Raw genomic sequence first — 21,887 nt, 5'->3', positions numbered from 1 at the left:
AAAAAAAAAAAAAAAAGGAGGAAAACAAAACAGACATACACACAACCATGTTGAACTAGTCTGTTTATATTCATTACCACTAATCACAAGTGGTCCTTTATAGCTTTCTGGCAATAAAATATACATGTAATACACATACATACATACATACACACACACACACACACACTATCATATAGTATTATGTAAACATTTCCCTAGTCCATTTCATTCTTCCAAATAACTATTTTATACCAACCTCTCTTCCCAAATCTCCCACACCTCCCTCATCTCTACTCTTCTGCTAATGACTTTGCTTCCCATTTCACTGAGAAAACAAGAAGCATTCAAAAAATAAGTTCCACAGCTCCAACCACCACATCTAACAACCTACGTAATCTGTATCCATATATCGTCTCCCTCCAGTTACTCTGGCTACTCATATTTACTCAGTCTCTCCACTTGGTGTTGGATCCTATCCCCTCTAGCCTTATACTCAAAAACCTTGCTCCAGCAACTCCTTCCTCTTCTCTCCTTAAATGATCATCAACTCTCCTTTTCCACTGGTCACTTCCATGTTAGTATAGCACACTAACATATTATATAATCTCTGCATCTGTGGTACACAGCCTCTAGGATGGTCCCAATGATCAGTGCCCTTTATATTAACAATTTTAGAAGGTCCCCTCCTACATTTAAAGTTAACTAGGGCTGGTCTGCTGAACAATATGTAGAAATTATAGTATTTATTTCTAAAATTAGGTTACAAAAGACACTCTCTCATATAATTGCTTCTATCTCTTTCTCTCTGATCACTCATTCTGAAGAAAAATGTCCTGTCATGAAGATACTCAGGCCCACACAGTGAAGAACTGAGGTCTCCATCCAAGAGCCACCAGAGAATGGAAGCCTACCAATAACTAGTTAAACAAGCTTAGAAGCAGATCCTCCAGCCTCAGTCAAGCTTTGAAATGGCTAAAGCCTAGGCCAACAGCTTTGACTACAACTTCATGAGAGACCCTAAACCGGAATCACCCAACTAACCACGCCCAGATTCTTGACCATTAGAAACTGTGTGAAGTAAAAAATGTTTGTTGTTTTAAACTGATATATTGTGGGATAATTTGTTACAAAATACATAACTAACACATCACCTAAAATAAGAAGAAACAAACCCTCCCTCAAACTCCATAACCCTTTTAGCAAAGATCCCATCTTGCTGCTTCTTTTTATATAAAAAGTCATCATAGGAATTGCATTTAATCACTTTCCTTCTTCTATCCCCACTTGAACTCTCTTGAATCAAGATAACCACTGATGCTCATGTGACTAAATTCAATGGTAAACTCTTGATTACCATGCTGTTTTTGTTCTGTTTGAGAATATTCATTTCTGCTACAGAAAAACAAAATGAGATATAAACTTACATGTACAAAGTAAAGCATGTGCATACACACTGACAGAAAAGGACAAAAAGACCAAGAAACATTTAACATTCTTGAGGCACCTAGTTACTAAGTATAGAGAAGACAAAGAAGAATCAGGATATACTAAATACACATGAGACATGAACACAATATACATGAGGCCTTAGTATGGCCACCGATCAGTGACACCATTCTGACTCCATGTGTCCACAGCCTAAAAACACAAAGCCCATGACTATTTTGTAGGTTAACTGCAGAACTAAAGCTATAACCAGGCATACTTGTCCCTGGATCTAAGAGAGTGTGTCTTTGGCCCAGGGTACCATCTATGTGGGCTCTCGAGCTGAAAAGGCAGAGAGAGCCAGGACATACAATACAAACTCTGTGTACCATAAGATTCAGGTGATCCTTCCACCAACTTGTACTCTATCATAAGTGTGTTAACTAATCACATTTTTTTTCCCCTTGCTTCTCTTCATGTATTTTGTATTTATTTAATAAACCACGTAAGGCGCAGTTGGGTGGCTCAGTCAGTTGAGCATCTTGATTTCAGCTCAGGTCACAGTCTCATAATTAATGGGATCAAGCCCCATGTTGGGCTCTGTGCTGACAGCATGGAACCTGCTTGGGATTCCCACCCGCCCCTGCCCCTTCCCCATTCGTACACTCTCTCAAAATAAACAAGCTTCAAAGTAATAAATAAATAAATACATAAATAAATAAATAAATCAACCAACCAACCATGTAATATAAGCATTTTGTCCATAAACCTTTTCTCCCACAACCTTTGAGGTGGCTTATCTGGCAATATACTTGGGAGTCTACCATTGCATTAGGATAATTTGCCACAGGACATAGTCTTCCTCTGACTCTAAAATCAGAATTTGATAGTTACTCACTTTCTCTGTTTGAAACATTTTCCTTACATAGCTTCTGTGACAGTACTCCTGGTTCTTCTCCTATCCCATTGGCCATGTCTTCCCCATCTCCTCTGAAGTGCTAGAACCACTTTACTACTCCCCAGATAGCATATCCAGTCTCACAGCTTTAAACAAGATCTACAGGCTGATAAGTCCCAAATTTTTATCTCTGGTCCCAACATCTTACCTAAACTCCAGACAGTTTAAAACCAAATTTTTACTATCTACCTCAAAACCGATTCCTCTCTTGCATCATTGCAATGGTCTCCCTGATTCCCAATTTAGACCCACTTTAGTCTACTCCCAACCCAATAATCATTGGAGTGATTTCCAAATCATAAATCAAATCATATTAATCCTCTGCCCAAAATTCACTTAGGTCTCCCCACATCCATCACAGTCAAATCTAAAATCTATGGGGTGCCTGGATGGCTCAATCGGTTAAGCATTGGACTTCGGCTCAAGTCACCATCTCACAGTTTGTGAGTTAAAGCCCGCATCAGGTGAGCATGAGCCCCGCACTGCGTGAGCCCTGCTTCTCTCTCTCCATCTCTGTCCCTCTCTGCCCCTCATGGGATTCTCTCTCTCCCTCTCTCTGCCCCTTGCTCACTTGTGCGCGCGCGCTCTCACTCTCTCTCAAAATAAAAAAATAAACTGTAAACATTTAAAATAAAATAAAATAAGGAGCGCCTGGATGGCTCAGTCAGTTGAATGTCCAACTTTTGCTCAGGTCATGATCTCATGGTTCATGAGTTCGAGCACTCCATCGGGCTCTGTGCTGACAGCTCAAAGTCTGGACCCTGCTCCGGCTTCTCCGTCTCCTTCTCTCTCTCTGCCCCTCCCCTACTCACACCCTGTCTCAAGAATAAATAAATGTTAAAAAAAATTTTTTTAATAAAATAAAATTAAAAAATAAAATCAAATCTATGACCTGCAAGGCCTCACCTGGTTTAATTCCATCTCTACCTTCACCACTCGCAAGCTTGTTCACTTAGTTCCTGCCATTATATAAACACTCCAACCATGTTCCCACTTCAAGATCTTTACACTTGCTACTGCTTCTTTCTAGGGCACTCTTTTCCCAAATAGTTGCAGGACTTGCTTCCTTACATCCTTCAGGTCACTGCTCAAATATCACCTTATCAGAGAGGATTTTCCATTTCACCCTTTGTAAACGCAAACTTCCACCTGCCCGTTAACCACCCCCATCCACAGCATTCCCAATACTCCTTGTCCTGCTTTATTTTTCTCCATAGTCCAGACTACCACCTGATATATATTTATTTTTTTTATTTCTTCATTGCCTGTCTCTTACTAGACATTAAGCTTCAATGTTTATATTACATGCCTAAAACCTATAGAATGCAAGCATATAGAAGATACTCAATAAACATTATTAAAAAATAAGTGAATGAGTAATAGTAATAGGAAACATTTCCATAGTTGAGACTTGGCAGCAAGGAAGGGAAGCTTCATATGAAGGCAAGAGAACTGGCCACAGAAGCACAGACCCTGCAGGTCCCATAGGCCCAGACGAACACCAGAACTATTTGGGAGGAGGGCTGTAACATCAAAAGAGCAGGTAAAGGCAAGGCCACAGAAAAACTGCTCTGTGGTTGTCATGGCCCGATAGAAAAAAATCAGCTGACAAGACGAAATAACAACTTTACCACAGAGAAACTTGGAAGACACTGTCTCAACCAATTGATCAAAGTAACATCACCAATAACTGGAAAAATAAATATTCTATGCTTCTTAATATGATACAATGAGAACACAACTCCTGTGGCATTCTTGCCAAAAGCATGTCACCTGAATCTAACCATAAGAAAAGATAAGAAAAAAATAGTATTAAGGACATTCTATAGAAGAACTGGCCTGTATTCTTCAAAAATGCCAATGGCAGGAAACACAAGGACTCAAAAATGTTCTAGATTAAAGATGACCAAATAGGCATAATGACTGAATGCAATGCATAATCCTAGATTTTATTTTGCTCTAACTGACATTATTGGGATGACTGGCAAAACATGAATACAGTCAGTAGATTACATAGAGTTCAATCAATGCTGAGTTCCTGACTTTGATAATTACATGGTTATAATTATATGGTAAGAAAATGCTCTTGTTAAGAAGTACACACTGAGGTATTTAGGGGTAGAAGGGGACATTATGTCTACGGTTTATCCTCCTAGAGTTCAAAACAAAATTGCTACAGGACAGAAGATAAAATAGCAAAATATTACCATGTGGGAAATCTGAGTGAAGAATATATGGGAATTCTTTGTAGTACTCAACTTTTCTATAAGTCAGAAATTATGTCAAAATTAAAAAAAAATAAGTGAAAAAACAAATACATTAATGAAAAAGGTTCAAAAATAAAATGGGCAAAAATATTCTCAATATATTATAGTTAGTCACTCTTAGCTCAGATCTTAAAAGATAATCTCTAGAGGTGCCTGGGGGCTCTTGATCTCAGTTCAGGTCAGGACCTCAAAGTTCTTGAGACTGAACCCTGCACTGGGCTCTGTGCTACAGCAGGGAGACTGCTTGGCTGCTTGGGGTTCTCTCTTTCCCCCGCTCTCTGCCCCTCACCTGCTCGTGCTCTCTCCCTCTCTCTCTCAAAATAAATAAACTTAAAAAAAAAAAGACAATCTCTATAAATACTGGTTTAAAATTGAAAATTATAACCAGGAAAGAAGAAATTATGTATCACTAGACTTAGAATGTAACTTTTTATTTTTAAAAAAAATTTTTTTTTTGGGGCGCCTGGGTGGCTCAATCGGTTAAGCGGCCGACTTCACCTCAGGTCATGATCTCACGGTCCGTGAGTTCGAGCCCCGCGTCGGGCCTGTGCTGACAGCTCAGAGCCTGGAGCCTGCTTCCGATTCTGTGTCTCCCTCTCTCTGACCCTACCCTGTTCATGTTCTGTCTCTCTCTGTCCCGAAAATAAATAAACGTTAAAAAAAAAAAATTTTTTTTTTAATTTTTTTTTTAATGTTTATTTATTTTCGAGACAGAGAGAGACAGAGCATGAACGGGGGAGGGGCAGAGAGAGAGGGAGACACAGAATCGGAAGCAGGCTCCAGGCTCTGAGCCGTCAGCCCAGAGCCTGACGCGGGGCTCAAACTCACAAACCTTGAGCTGAAGTTGGACGCTCAACCGACTGAGCCACCCAGGCGTCCCAGAATGTTAAATAACATTCTCCCAGACTAACATACTAGACTTTTTCCTGTATTTAAACAGACTTTTTTTCTGTATCTAAATTTCATGTAAAAACTAGAAATAAATGCCATCAAGAATGAAAATATTTTAACACTGATCTTCAAATAAATGTTATGATTTCCATATAATATTTCTATTTCAATCATTTAAAAACACATTTTTAAATTAACATAATCTGAAAAATAACACCCTCATACATTGAGGATTTGAGATGTCACTTCAATTGAAACACCATGAAAGACTGTAGAAGAACTTTAGAACAGTACAAATGCAAAAGACCTGATTTTACTCATTTAAATTCAGTGTCAATTAGCTGTTTCAACAAGGAGACAAAACAAAACAAAATTACCTTCATGGACCGTAATGCCACAATTGTCACACTGAATTATTTCATCAGCATCCTCGCTATTATCTCCAAGACAAACACAGCAAATCAGAATGTGGTCCATTTTTTGAGAACTCCAGTTTTGACTCTTCTCAAGAATCAGCGAGTCCTAATATTAAAATATATCAGAAAAATCACGTTTAAATTAAAAGATAATTTCAATAAATAAAATTCCCACTTAGTTATTTTATGGATTTCTAAAATTATGCTGCATTCTCCATTCTTTTAGTAATTTCAAAGCATATTACACTTGAAAACCCATCTCTTTGTCAAACGACCCTCAAAGCACCCTCTAATTTTTCATTTTCTCTACAGTCCCATATTCTCTCTCCTTTAAGAAATGAAAAAGCAAGCATGCAACTCTTCATCTGCTTTGCCATTCCAGATTATAGTCTGACCCCTTAAACTAGGAGAAAGGAAAAATTAACTCACATGTAATTATTAACCGTACAACGGGTTTAAAAAGTTTAACACAGGGTTCCTATACTTTGGAAGCTTATACTCTTACCTTAAGGGAGACAAGACACACATATGTTAAACAGGAAAAAAAATCAATTCAAGATAACACATAAGCAAATATGTATGTGATGGCATAGTTACAGACTCTACACTCCTTAACTGCTGAGGAATTCAGCAGTTCCAGGGTCATCAAACTACTGGATGACAGATCCAAGAGAGCCTGCATAGACATATCTGTGTATACAGAGACAGAAAACTATCTAAAAAGGATCCAGATCGTCTAGTTGCTAAAGAGAGTACTCTAGTAGGTTCGTGTCAAGAAAGATCTAGTGTAAACTAATAAAGATATGGAGCTAATTATAATATAAAAGGAGGAAGACATAATAAATATAAAGATAAAATTAAAGAAGAGTTTACCTGTCTAATTTAAACTGCATTACAGATTTAAACTTTAAATGGTTAACAAGACAATGATTCTTATCATATATCACCAGATTGGGCATTGTATAAGACAGCACTTGAGTCTACGTATTTTAAAAACCTAACCATGTTTTTTCATATTCCTTTAAACCAATAACCACAGATAACATTTACAGTCATCATTTCATAGCAATTGTAAATGACATTTGTATGATACTTCAATGTCACAATCAATAACATTTTTTTTCAATTCTGTGTTATACATCTAAATTGCAACTGATCTGTAAAACAAATCAGAAATGAAGGAAAAGTCAACAAGGAGGCAGTGTCACTTCTCTTGAGAATCTTACTACTTTAAAGTTGGGGGCACTTGTCGATTGAGCATCCAACTCCTGGTTTCTGCTCAGGTCACGACCTCATGGTTTCATGAGTTCAAACCCCACATCTCTGCTTGGGATGCTCTATCTCCTTGCTCGCTGCCTCTGCCCCCTACTCAAGCTCACTCTCTTTCCCTCTCTCTCTTTCTGTCTCAAAATAAATAAATAAACTTAAGAAAACTGTGTATTTTGTTCCTCCTTGTTACAAAGCCAAAGCAGTTTGAGGGCTTTGGACATGAGTAGGAAATACTTCCTAAAAAGAAAACTCACGTTTTATAGTAGTTTGGTACATTGAACAAAACAAAAATCTACCCAGATTCTCGCTCCATCAGCCATGCTTCCAATGTAACAGCATTTGACTTAAAGCCCAATGTTCTTGGCTTTCATTCTCAGTTCCTACTTAATAACTGTTGAACCTCGAAGCTGTAGTTTTCTTATCTGTAAAGTGGTATCACAAAAATAATACCTACCTGATGAAATTGTTGTGAAAATTAGCAAGATAACTGTATGGTAACAATGTTCCCAAGACAAACGAGGTACTCAATAAGTGTTCATTCTCATTCTCCTTTCCTATTTCTTATAGGTGGTTCAAGAAGAGGAATATGAGCTGACCATTTATTATACTGAGGAATCTTCCTTGGAATCCCCCAAAATGTTGTAAGCTTCAGTGAGCACTGCTACTTTAAATATTTTCCTATGGTGTCCAAAAAAGACTTTTTCCCCAAAATACCACATCTAGGTTAAAAAAATCATAGACTAGAAAAAGATCTAGACAATAACCAGAAACCAGAGTTTGATGACTGACAGTATTGGTGCTGCCAATACTTCTCTGGTGGAATTACAACAACTAATGAGCCCTTGAAAAAAGGTTTACCCATGTGGGAAACAAGTAAATTAGCACTAATAGGTAGCTCTAATTCTATTATTTTCCTATTTTTCCATTTTGCTCAGGAAAAAAAAAAAAACAGTAAATGTTTCAATTGTGTATCTATACCAAATTCTCTCCACACATATTATCATTTAGAGGCAGAAAAATCAAAATTAACTGGTATTTCTGGCCCCCTGATCCCCATCATTTGAGACTCTTACCAGAAATGTATTTCAAAGACAAGAGTAATGAAGGGGAACTGGAGCCCTACCAAATGACTGACAGATAACGCTTCAGTGGGAAAATCTAAGCAACATATTCTCTTCAAATATTATGCTCCACGTTGTCATTAATACATCAAACATGGGTTGAGAACACTTGTGATCAAATAAAAAGCAAATTTAGTATCAATTTTTATTGGCATACTTCTGAAGATGTGTATCATTTTTCAAGTTTCTGGACAAGATAGTTAGGCTCAAGTTTTTGCCAAAAAATATATCTTTTGAAAATATGATTTTTACATAAAAATAGTAATTGAGAAAGTAGGTTTGGAATGGAATGGAGTATCACCTAGGATATAACTTTAATATTATAGAATAATGGAATCTAATGGTAATTAAGAATGGGGCACTGTAGTAATAATTCAATGACTATTTATAGTAAATTATTTCATTTACCCTTGAGATTTAAAATTTACACCTAAAATGGTAATACTGCCCAATGTTCTCAATGGGTTCTAAAATATGTTTAGTGTTCATTTATATATGTATTCCACATAGATGCTTATAAATAATATATACAAGATAAATTCTATCTAAGTTTTATGTGTTTAATATAAGGGAATTCCAGGGGCACCTGGGTGGCTCAGTCAGTTAAGCATCCGACTTTGGCTCAGGTCATGATCTCACGGTTTATGGGTTTGAGTGCCGCGTCAGGCTCTGTGCTGATGGCTCAGAGCCTGGAGCCTGCTTCAGATTCTGTGTCTCCCTCTCTCTCTGCCCCTCACCTGCTTGTGCTCTGTCTCGGTCTTTCAAAAATAAATAAATGTTAAAAAAAATTTTTTTTTACGGGAATTCCAGCACACTTCATGTAAAACTAGAATTAAAAGAATCCACTTGTTCTCAAGATGAGAAAAAAAAATAGTATACCAAAGAGTTTGAGCAATAGGTCTTCCCCTAAGTTTTTTAAGGAAGTTAAATCCTCAAGAATCTCAAATAAAATACAATATTACAAACTGTCTTTTTAGGTTTTAAAGCAGTTTGCTTTATATTGAAATGTGTAAAAAGGCACTTAATATTTAATAAGTCAGAAGCCCCAAATAGAAGGAGCTCTTTATAAATTTTGGCAAAATTTTTAATTACCAAAGTCAGATGACAATTGCCATTTCTTCACATCCATTTAACATCTAATCTAATCCATTTAACATAAGAGTATTTTATAAAAAGAAACCAAAAAACTTTCACCTGAAAATTTCTATTGAAATATGATATGATTTTCTATCAAATATTAATTCTCAACCAAAGCTCTCACTTCAAAGTCCTAAAAATGGGAACCATTCTCTGAAAATGCTACACACCCATCACCAAGATTTACTTCAGAAAACCAAAAAGCAACATAATATAAATTAATCTAAAAGCATCAAGATAAAAGTCTGAAGAAGACATATAACCATATTCCAAGGGGATTATTTAAACCATGCTAAGTTCAAAAATGTCATAATGTTACAGGCAAAGGCAAGTGCCCATATGTAAAATTGCAGGTTTACCAAATGCCCAGGTGTAAAACGTTAGTTCTCAAAGTGTGGTCTGTGGGATTCTGTTTCATAGGGTCCAGAAGAGAAAGGTTATTTTCATAACAATATTAAAGTTATTTACCTTTTTCACTTTCTCTCATGGTTATATAATGTAGTCTTCCAGAACTACATAACATGGGATAGGGTCATCAATCTGACAACTGGTGTGCTTCTGCATGTCTTATTTTTTGAAATTTCTGAGTTTTAATTTGAAATGGTAAATAACAAAATATATAACCTACATTGGGGTCCTCAATGATTTTCTAAGAGCATAAAGGGGTTCTGAGACAAAAAACAGTTTGAAAACCACTGTTCTAGAGTATTTCAAGGCCTATGGCAAAGGCATGTTAAGGCTTTTAGAGTCAATAGTAAGGGGTACAGGGGTGACTCAGTCGGTTAAGCACCCGACTCTTTGGTTTCAGCTCAGTCGTGATCTCATGTTTCATGAGATCAAGCCCCAGGTCAGGCTCTGTGCCCAGAGTGCAGAGTCTGCTCAGGATTCTCACTCTCCCTCTCTCTCTGCCCCTCCCTGCTCGTACTCTCTCTCTCAAAATAAATAAACAAACATTAAAAAGAAGAGTCAGTAGTTATAAAAGGTCCCCAGCCCCCCCCAATCAAAATCCCCTAAAAAAAACTTTAATATTATTAAAGTTTCTGGGCATCATTTACAGGATGTCCAACATCAATTCCCTACAAAAGTACTTAACATAGCAGCTAAGAAAGTTTGCTGCTTATAAACTAAATATATCTCTACCAAAAAGTAATATTTGAATATTAAAATAAAAGCAGAGAAAAATTAAACTTCTGAATATAATCAAATATATATGTATTAACTAACAGATACTTGCCAAGGTATCACTACCTAAAATAACCAGGAAGATTAAGATACAAACAATGGCCACAGGCAATAAGAATTACCTTTAGTCATTTTTACAAAATCAAGAGCACATAAACATGAAATTCAGAAATATAAAATAATAATCTCCATTGATTAGTTTTTATTAATTTTTTTATCTAACTTGAGTAACATTTAAATAGAAATAGAATTATCAAAAATTACTGAAGAGTCTTGGGGAAAAATAGTCACCAAGCCTTCAGGTAGAATATTATCAAGGGAAAACTATAACTTTCTATCAGTTCTTCCACATCTCTGCAGGGGGTAGAGCAAAAGGAAAATTAACATAAATTAACACAAGAGAAATTAATTTAGCTACTATAAGCAACTTCTTGACAATTTTATTGAGGCACATTTCCAAGAAATACTCTGGAATCTCATTTCTTTGGGACTTAATCTAAATATATGAAGTCCCATTATTTAAAGTCTCTTCTGGTAGGAAAAAAAAAACTAAAATAGCACATGTGGCCTTCCAATGTACCATAAAGGACAGTCTACAACCTCTTAAGCAATATGTTATGTATTGCAGATTATTAACAAGTAGATAATGTATACATTCTATGTGGCAAATTTCTAAACATATGCTGGTATTTTCCACACCTTACCATAAATCTAACTCTGCCTCTGTCGTGAGCCAGCCTACGTTTGTGAACGTCAGACTAATAAAAATGATGTAAGAAAGTGATGCTGCCAAAGGTAAACTTACTAACTTGAGAGAGACTGAGTACTAAATACTATAAAATAAACTGGGTAAAGCCTAAATCAAATCAAATCAAAAAATACACTGGATAAAGCCTAAATCAAATCTGAACAACTGAATTTTCCATATTTCTATTTCCCTAAATTGGCACTGGGAATATGGAACTGTTTGTGCTATAGCATTGTAAATATCATATTCCAAATGACAATTTGCCATTACCTAAATATAAGAATTAGGATAGCACTGGAGGCAGGCAACATTCTTCACATGAAAGTGGATAACCTAGAAGTTTGCCAATGTTTATAATTTAAAATATAAACTATTTCATCACTACCAGCATATAACCCACTCAGAGCCTGTTACTTAGTATTCTGGTAAGAAAAATTACCAAGTTTTTAAATGAAACTTACTTAAAATAGGTAATCACTGCTATGAAAAACTTTTAAGTAGAAGTAATGTAAAAGAATAAAGTATACAAGGAAATTCTCCCTACCAGTTTACCCTATTTCAATGATATGAAGAAAAAAAAAAAAAAAGTGCTTGCTAAAGAAGTGAATTTTCATGACAATAAACACATTAACAGAAATGACAGACTTAATTATAGTTCTACATGTTGATGTAACAGGTACATCTACATGTAAGACGACAACTCAATCTTTCTTTTGAAGAAAAACATATACATAAACACACAGACAAAGAGACATAGATGTGTTTGACTGAAGAGTCTTGAATGTTGCATCTTGGGCCCAATGGATAAACCTAACTTTCGGTAGTAGAACTTCAAGTGGAAGGAGTCATTACTGTAGTTTTATAACAGAAATGTTTGTTTTATGACAGGAATGTTTGATTTTTCTTTTTCATTTCTTTGCAGACAGAACTTATTCACTAAATATATGTATACATATACTCCCTACATCTAAAGCAAAGACTTGGTGACTATTCGGATGATGAGTGTTACAACTGGTAAAGGAAGTAACCTTAAAGTGAGTCTCTAAAAGTCTGAGGCAATCATTAAGCTGTTTGTTGTCCTACTCTAGAGTATTCTAGAAGTCTAAATTTTCATGTGGATACAGGATATAACTAAGTTGAAATAAAGGTGACCTTTGTTTCCATAATTCACTGAGCACCGTTCAGCAGTCCTATGAACAATGGGATGAGAGAATAGAAAGGGGAAAGGAAAACTACCATTTCCCTAGTCTATGGGTATAAAAATATTTCTCTAACTATATAGACTGCAAGCTCCTTGAGGACGGTGATTGTGAGCTCCTTGAGGACGGTGACAAATAGTAGATACTCAATAAAGGCTGGCTGACCAAATGAATAAATGTTACAGTTAAGGTGCTCATTCACTCCCACAGCTGTCTATAAATAGGATTTCAAGGAAGCTACTTAATATAACGAGCAAAATGGTTTAGAGAAGAATTCCCTTTTCCCCAGACAGACAGATATCATAAAAATTGGGTTGATCTACCTCATTACTCTTGCTTTGAGATAGTGTCAGGCTATCATTGGTCAGTTCCTCATCATCAGCACTGTTTCTGCTAAGAACTTTACTCTTCTTCTTCTTGCAACCCCCTTCACTGGCAGGGCTGCTGTGATCTTCATCATTGCCTTCATCATTATCATCCTCATCACTTCCACTTCCCTCATCTTCATCATCCTCATTGTCTCCATCACTTCCTTCTTTCTGAGATGCAGATCTTCCCTTTCTCTTTACTACAGTAGGTCGCCAATCATTGTCATCTTCACTGTCATAGTCATCCATATCATTCAGCTCTTCCATGGATACAAAATCCAAAAGCGGTCGATTTCGACGAAGGTTCCACTTTTTTGGCTCACTGACTTGTTCCTCTGTAGTGGTTGTTGTAGTGGGGACTGATGGAGATGTGTTAACAGCAGGAGGACTTGTGGCTGGTGTGGTAGAAGCAGCAGAAGCAGCCACATTATCAGATACTGTCGCTTTTTCTTTCTCCTCTCTTTCCTTCTCTTTCTCTTTTTCTTTCTCCTTCTCTTTTTCCTTGTCTTTCTCTTTCTCCTTTTTCTTTCTAGGTCTTTCTCCATTCTCTTCTTCCTCCTTCTTTTCCATTTTAATTAACTGTTTTTCTGAGGACAGTATTTCTTCCTCTGCAGAATTTTTAAGTTGTTCTTCTTTTACTTTAATATCTTCATTCAGTTCTTCTTCTAAAATATTTTCTTCAGAATCACTACAGGAACCTTCTCCACTGTCCTTTGAAGGATCTTCACTTCCATTACCACTCCCTTCAGAATCTGTTGAAAATATGAGAAAAAAAAAACCACACATATGTATATACATACACACACACACACACAACGCTGACACAAATGAAACCACCAAAATTTGTGAGCAACTTGCAAAACAATATAAACAAAGTTAAGTCAAAGAATGGTAGACATTCCCAACCTGATTAAATAAATCAATGAAGTTGGTATAATGGTTTTAATTCAATATAGCACTAATGAAGATGAATATATGTAACTCTAAATTAAAACATGCTTTAACAAGCAGAGCACTATTTTGTGTCATATAGCTCATGCTATATTTGGTACCCTAGAAACAGTTTTTTTCCCCTAAAAGTAAAGGTGTTTCTTTTTAAATTGGGCACTTAATTTTAACTTAATTATATAATACAGATCAAATTCTTCTTCTCTTCCATCTTCCTTTCATAAACTGTATGAACCTACAAGTGTTGAGTCACATTCAGAACAAGAAAAATCTGGCCCAAAAAACTTGGTTTCATTTCTTTCACTCTTTACCCAGCAAAAATGAGCACAGGTATCTATGATAGTCAACATCCCTAACATATCAATCAATTTTATGAGTACCAAGTTCACAGGTGAAAAGAGACAATAGCACTAGCACAGTTAATAGAAGTTGCAAGAGCTGTTATCGATTTTCCTGCTTATTAGGATACCTTTCCTATCAGTAAGAGCCACCTAAACTTTCAAAAACTCTAGGCAGTAACTACAATAGCCCCAGAATGAAAGAAATTAATAATTTTTTAAAAAGAGAATCTATTTTGGAAATGAGCAACCACAGTAGTCACTAGAAAGATAGGCTGAGAATATTAAAGAATTCATGCAGGACTTCAAGCTTTCTGGCAAGTTTCTTCCACTCTTGATGAGGGCAGGCCAGGCTGTGTTAGACCAACACTACCCAGTAACCTTCAAATCCTCTTTATACCTAATCAAATTAATAAAAATCTAAAATAAAGAAAAGGAGAAAAAAGGAAAGAAACAGGAAGAAATAAGAAACAACCAGTCATAATCAGGTCGTGGTCAACACCATCAGTAAAATCTGTAGAGTGATAAATTTTTTGAGCATATAACCAAGAAAAGGGTAATAAAAATGGTGGGAAAAAGTCTATGTTTCCACACCATTTTAATTTCTGTTAACCAGCCTTAGCCACTATAATTAACTGGGCATTAAAAGAAAGAAAGTTGTAATTAGTATCAAGTATCTAAAATATCCTAGGAATACTTTACAAATGATTGATTAAAAAAATCCTGCAAGTTAAATCACATAAAAAATAAAGACTAACATACAATAGATACTGGCTGACCCTACAAAATAATTGTCAATCTCAAGATGACCATGCAGGAACCCAAGACTTATTCAAAACTGTTGCAGGTGGGGGGAGGAACCTCTCTAAATAATCTTACATAGAACACAATGGCAGTACCATGTAGGTCAACAATCCCTTAGGTGAAACTTTTGGAGCCAGATGTCTTTCAAAATTTTGATTTTTTTCAGATTTTAGAAGGGTAACATGGTCTATACACAATATATTACACTAAAATCTCCAGTGAGGTCTGTGGCACTATCCTATAATGAAATACGTATCTGCATTAAAAAGTATGATAAGTACGATAAGGCAACACTACAAATAAACTATCAGTTCCAATTAGGTTTTACCATGAAACAAGTGTGTACCAAACTTAAGAAACATTTTTGGATTTGTGAGCTTCCTGAATTTCAAAAATAAAGAATATCACCCACAACTAGATAACTTGTTTTCAGCCCAGCAGTTCTGCAAATTGTTAAGAAAATTGTGATTTTTTTTTAACACCACTCATAATTAAACCCAACCTACCATGAAACACTACTTATGGTAAAATAATTTCTAGATATTTTTAAATAAGGATCTAATAAATAATAAGCAGAATTAACTAAACACTTCTAAGTCAAAAAAGAGTCTTTGTGCATACTGACTACAGAAAATTGGAACATCTTGCAAGCAATGCCATAATTAAGAGAGATGGCCCCCATTAACAGAGATACTTTTTAGAAATACCTAAAAAGCATTCCTAATAATTTTTACCAATAAAAACAACAACAGATAACAAAAGTAAGATTAACTGGGGCACAAACGTGGGTACCTAATCAAAACTGAGACCAATCTAGGGGCAGCTGGTTGGCTCAGTCGGTTAAGCATCTGACTTCAGCTCAGGTCAGGATCTCACCCTTCATGAGTTCAAGCCCCACATTGGGCTCCGCGCCAACAGCTCAGAGCCTGGAGCCTGCTTCAGATTCTGTGTCTTCCTCTCTCTCTGCCCCTCCCCTGCTCTCACTCTGTCTACCTCTGGTAGACAAATAAATATTAAAAATAATGTTTATAAATAAATAAACATTAAAAAATTAAAGAAAAAAAGCTGAGACCAATCCAACTTTGCTATTGCTTGGTAAATTTTACAAAATGTTAAAAATTTTTATGATTTTGTCTTGGTTGTTGTTGTTGCCAATGCCAATCATTTATTTTTAAATGTATAGGGAAATTGATACTCTTTGATTCTGTTTTTGTTTTACAATCATGTCTGAATAGAAAGCAATTTGAAAAAAGATTTAAATGCTTTACATATGTTAACATATTATTAGATGAATCTGAAATTTTTCCACAAATCCAAAACCTAGTAGCTTACCCAACCCTTCATTCTCCAAATACAATACATTATTCATACTCCAACTGCAGGCATCAGGATTATATCAAATTTTATCTTTCTTTGATTTCTGAAAAATAACTTCTTCACATCTGATTAGTCATCACTTCTTTTTGGTACATATGCACTTGAGGGATGGAGATAAACAATATTTAGTTACAAACATAGCTTGACAAAAATAACAATGAGAAAATCAGAGTCTTTGTCTATAATTATATTTTTGTAGGCTGCAAAGAAAAATTTCCTATTATTACAAATTCAAACAATGACTCTGTCAAGTTCCAAATCCATCACTCTTACATCTTTTTTTTTTAAAGGTAATAATAGACTAGAGAAATAAGTCAGATACATCACGTAAGTCAGATACTTAGCATTAGAAGCAATTCTAATTCTTCAATAAATTTATTTTTTTTTTTAGGAAAAAAGCTTTAAAATTGAAATCCCTCTTTTCTATTCAGTTAAGTAAAAAGTAACCTTTCTCAAATACACAATATAGTAAACTCTCTCGAAACAATAGCTATTTGACAGTTAAGCAATTTTTTACAGACACAGATTTTAAAAAACAACTTTCAAGGATTCTTTCACAATATTCAATGCTTAAGTTCTCCCCATGATAAATATTAAACAATAAAATTGGTATGATTTGACTCAGTTTTATTTTAGCTTTGCCATGTAAAGAATCATCTTTGTTCATCAACCTTAATTAACTATTCCCTTCATTGATCTAATGCAATAGCGATTAGCATTTATAAATATACACAATACAGAATAGACAGATCACCAGTCTACAGGTTATTCAGTTATCTCCTTGAGGCCATTTTTGACTAATCCTGTACATCCTTCTTAAAAAGTCAACCAGTCAACCAACACAACTCCTCTTCTATTCATTATCTGTGTCATTTAACATTTTTTGGGTAAATTTAGACCAGTGGTTCTCAAGTAAGAACAATTTGAATTCTGTCCCTCAGAGAACATTTGGCAATGACTAGAGGCAATGGATGAATAGTCACCATGAGAGACAGGGGTGCTGATGGCGGTGGAAGGAAGAAGAGATACTACAGGCATTTAGTAAGTAGAAAACAGATGCTGCTAAACATCCTACAATAAACATGACAAGCCTCCATTACAAAGAGTTATGTAACAAAAATGCTAATAGTGCCAAGATTGAGAAACCCTAGTCCAGCAATATAAAGCCTCAATTTAACCTCATTATATTTTCCCAAGCACATCTCTTTTATTCTTTTACTCAATCCAAATCCCCAATCCCCTGGACATTTTCCAGGCTCCACACTTCTAATATTTAAGGTTTCCCTCACCTAGGCTGCTTCTCCTTCAGTTTCTAGTTCAACTCATCTCCTCAATGAATTGTTCTAGATAAAGTAGTCCTATCTCCTTGACTTAAACTACACAAGTAATCAATCATGCCTTGCATTGTTATTTTACTGATTTAATTATTCTAATATCATCACTTTTCTTTGTGAAATCACCATAACATCCAGCAAAGTGCTTTTAAACAAAACTAAAGATCAATAAACGTATCTTGACCAATTAGCCTAAATTAGATAAAGTGCAAAATACTACCAAAGCAAAGTAGCAGCCTGACCCTTCAGGTAAATTATTTTCTGGCAATTTGTCCTAACTAAACTAACTATGGCCCAAGATCTAAAGTTAATCATCCTACCTTGGCCAGTGTGTTAGTGGAAACAACACTGCTATTTTGTTTTATTTAGAAGGAATACAAGCACTCATCTTCAAAAACATTCCACTTATACATCAGATTACTAAATGTAATCTCTCCTAACCCCAATCCTAGGATCAAGTCTCAAATATAACCAGTCTAACTAGGTTAAATGATAAAACTGCCAATAATCTAAAATGGTAATTTTATGTGGTTCAGTTTAACATGTCTACATATGGTTCTTCTGGTGGTTATCACCATAATTCTAATGTTTTAAAACTTATTAATTTTACAATTTATTTACTGACTGCCTTCAACCAAAAATGAGAAATTTAGCTCTAATGTGACTCTTGATCTTGGGGTCGTGAGTTTGAGCCCCATGTTGGATGTATAGATTACTTAAAAATAAACTATTTTAAAAAAAGAAATTCAGCTCTAATTTCACATTAAAGAAAAAACAAAAGATGATCTATTTTCAGTTTGTACTTTTCTAAAGGACTTTTGGCCATTAACATCACTTGCCAATCTGATTGGCAGGTCATTTTTTGATCAATATTTACCTTTTTGTATTTTATCACTGAGAACTACATGAATAAAATTATGTTTATCTGCAAAGGTATTGAATATAATCTTTCAGAATTGTCTATATTCTCAAAGCCAAACAGAAATATGAAGTTTTTTAGCCAGAATTTCTGAATGCAAAATGAAGAGCAAAAGAAATTGATGCACAGAATCCCATTAATAAAAATGGAGGCCAACCAATCTAATCATTTTAATATTAAGTTCTAAGGGAGTCAGTAGTTCATTCAACGAGTCATTTCTAGACATTGCTTTTAAAAGCTTTGATCAGACAGATGGTAAGCTATTTCTCCACCTCAGTTTCATCTACTCATACATAGGATTGGGATCCCACAACTCTAACATGACTGAAAACCAACGAAGAATCTATGTCTTATTTCTTGTAAGAGTTCAACTACCTCAGGCAAAGAAAGGATACAAACAGGAAACACTAGTAATCTAGAGTAAGCCACCACCTCAGCTATGGGGGACATGAATGCACCTTAACCAAAAATGGAAAATAAGATTCAATTGCTATTAACCACTTTAAACAAAATCATTTTCTACTATAATCTCCTTTACAATAGCATAAGAACTGCACAGGGGCCAAAGAAGTAAATTACAAATAGAACAGACTAGGTATGATACAAGAGGAACAGAATGTATATACATTTTTAGTGTTTTTAAGAGATTTTTTAAAAAATTATCAGCCTAACAACTCATCCTCCCATTTTTCACACATAAGTGATAATTCCCATCAACTCTGATTAAGATTTACAAGATCAGGAATCTATATTTAGCTTGATACCAAAAATTATCTTGAGAAAGTAGTTTGTATCATTAGATTGTTTTAACCTTTGTAAAGACAAGTGATAGTGATACCTGTAAATGACTACATCTCAATAAAACAAAAAAACCTACCAAGTGAGGATTTATTGTCACAGAAACAATTATGGAACACTTAAAGATTTGGCTTTAGAGTTTTTTTCATAATTGGTGTTCAAATAACTCATAACTTCTGAGACCCAACGACTGTTGTCACAGTTAACAACCTTGACCAAAACTACACTCTAACCAAAAATATTCTCATCTACCAAGGTTCTCACCAAGAGAACTTAAATAGTTTTGGATTTTACCTCCCGTCCCTTTTTTTCCCCTTCTTTGGAAGGACCAAACATCAGTGAATTGACTAAATGAGAAAGAAAGTAGCTGAGAAGCAAAGATTAAAAGGCAAGATAAACTTAACTTTTGATTGTTGGGAGTGACCTCAATTAGTCATAACATCCAGGTAGCTTCAGTTTAAAATCACATCTATTTACTTTTAGGATCAAAGCAGTGAAAAGATTATTAAATTTTGGAGTCAAAATATATCCATTATGGCCTAAGTGACCTCATGCAAGTTCTTTGAATTCAGGCCTGTTTTCTGTAAAATAGTATCTCCTTCATTAAGTTATTATAAAAGTTAAATGAGATTATGGAAATAAAATGTTCTCAGTAAATCACAATGCAAATTCTACTTGCTGATGCTATTGAAAGTAATATCAGAAACACAACACAACCTAATTTCATCTCCTACCATCCCTAGCAGGAGAAAAAAAAAAAAAAGAAAAACCAGAGGAAAGGAGAGAGAAAGGACTAAGTATAGAAAGCTCTCTGGAAGAATATATTAAAAGTACTAAAGGAATGAAATTGAAAAGGCTTTAACTTCTCATTTTATTTAAATCTCCAACAAAAGGGGACAGATTTAAAATAATTTTATTGTTCGTGTGTATTAGTATTTTTCACATAAAATAAACACAATTTGTATGCATTTCTCAGATTCCTGCAATTAAAACTATATACATGAAGCACAAAAAACAGAAGATACCATGGAAAACCATATTTTTCTGTTTTCCATTTAGTATGTGAATATATGACCTTTTTAAAAAGTTTACTGTTTTTAGAATCACAAAGTATAATGAGCAAACATGTATCTTTATACTTCAGAGTTGTTTGGAAGGCCCAATCCACAAGGTCCAACACCTACCACGAAGTACAACTTTTCACACTGGCTAATTTTATTCTGGTAAGGGAGCTAACAGACAAACAGCAAAACTCCCCTCAGAGGGTGTCAAGTGATTTGAAAAGAACCCTGCTCATGGGCTGTATATGGCTCACGATACTCCCAGGGTATTTATTGATTTCGCAATACTTCTCGATTTTTTTCCCTCTATCCATAAAATAAGCATAAATACATTTTTGAGTAAAGAATAGAGAAAATGCTTTCGAATCAATGGAATAAGTTTTTTTCTGCCTGCTAATTATCTGAGTATCAACATAAACAGAAGCAACGGTAGGTTCTAGTAAAAGAACCTTAGGGAAATCACATGGACAAAATAAGTGAAGTTTATGTGCTTTAACTTTAAATTGGCACTTAAATCAAAACCGATTTTTAATAGGCTCTGAAAATAAGCCCAATTCCAGGAAGCTGAGAAAAGGGAAGAGAGAAGGAAACATTTACCTGAGGCATCTCCAACTTTAAAATCACTGTCATCTGAACTATCATAATCGAGAGCTTCTAGCAGAGAAGCTGCCAAAGGCTTCACCTGCCTCCTCTTGGAGCTGCGATCCACTGTTAAGAGAAAAGCATTACATCGTCATTAATAACCACACCAAGGGCAGAAGACACCTGTGATGCTGAGGGAAGACACAGGTGACCTCGTGCAGGGAATCTTTGTCTAATTCAGTTCTCAGCAAATGGTGTAAGAAGCTCGCGGTGGGTACGCGGGCTGGGGAGGGCTGGGCAGCAACACCTGCAGCTCCAGCCTGGGGTACGGCAAAGGCGAACCCAGGCCGGCCAAAAGCGAAGCTGACCCTCTTGCACATTGTTATGTTTCTGCCACTTGTTCATAATCCCTCACTTAGATATGGTAATAGTCAATACAAAGAAACCGCAAAGCCCAGGTAATAAAAGAAGCCTGTTCATTCCCGTGTACGTGGAAGGTCCAAAAAAGGTCCAGTTTCCCGCAGGAATCTGCCACCCCCACCCTGCTCCCACAGGCCCTGACTTCTAGAAGGGCTGAAATGCACCCTTCTCCCGCCGGAGGCCTCCGACACACTTACTAAGGAATCCGTGAGGTGGTCGTTTGTAGGAGACCTAGGGAGAGGCTTCGAGAGCCCAGGCAGCGCCGAGGTCGGGACTGATACCGCGGCAACAAATCCGAAAGATGCTACTTAAAATCGGTGCAGCGACCGGCCCCGGTCCCCTC

General features: G+C 35.7%; 1 protein-coding gene across 6 annotated transcripts in view; it reads right to left on the bottom strand.

Annotated features, from left to right (window-relative positions):
• The window catches only part of PHF14 (PHD finger protein 14), a 210,591-nt gene extending 188,704 nt beyond the window's left edge, over positions 1–21,887 (bottom strand). For 5 of the 6 annotated variants that reach the window (XM_047095550.1, XM_047095552.1, XM_047095553.1 and 2 more), the window contains exons 1-4: positions 21,742–21,887; positions 21,140–21,250; positions 12,919–13,715; positions 5,901–6,045 (exon numbers count right to left, since the gene is read on the bottom strand). In XM_047095550.1, coding sequence (XP_046951506.1) covers positions 5,901–6,045; positions 12,919–13,715; positions 21,140–21,250; position 21,742 — 1,054 coding nt within the window. In that variant the 5' untranslated portion in view covers positions 21,743–21,887. Of the gene's footprint in view, positions 1–5,900; positions 6,046–12,918; positions 13,716–16,385; positions 16,515–21,139; positions 21,251–21,741 lie in introns of those variants that run through there. The other variant, XM_047095554.1, reaches the window with a different exon arrangement.

The sequence above is a fragment of the Lynx rufus genome, unplaced genomic scaffold (assembly GCF_022079265.1).
Source record: "Lynx rufus isolate CCGP_SWC_20201006 ecotype Redwood Valley unplaced genomic scaffold, mLynRuf1.p SCAF_4, whole genome shotgun sequence".
Lineage (NCBI taxonomy): Eukaryota > Metazoa > Chordata > Mammalia > Carnivora > Felidae > Lynx > Lynx rufus.
The sequence above is the reverse complement of the archived record's forward strand: the minus strand, read 5'-3'. Positions and strand labels throughout refer to the sequence as shown.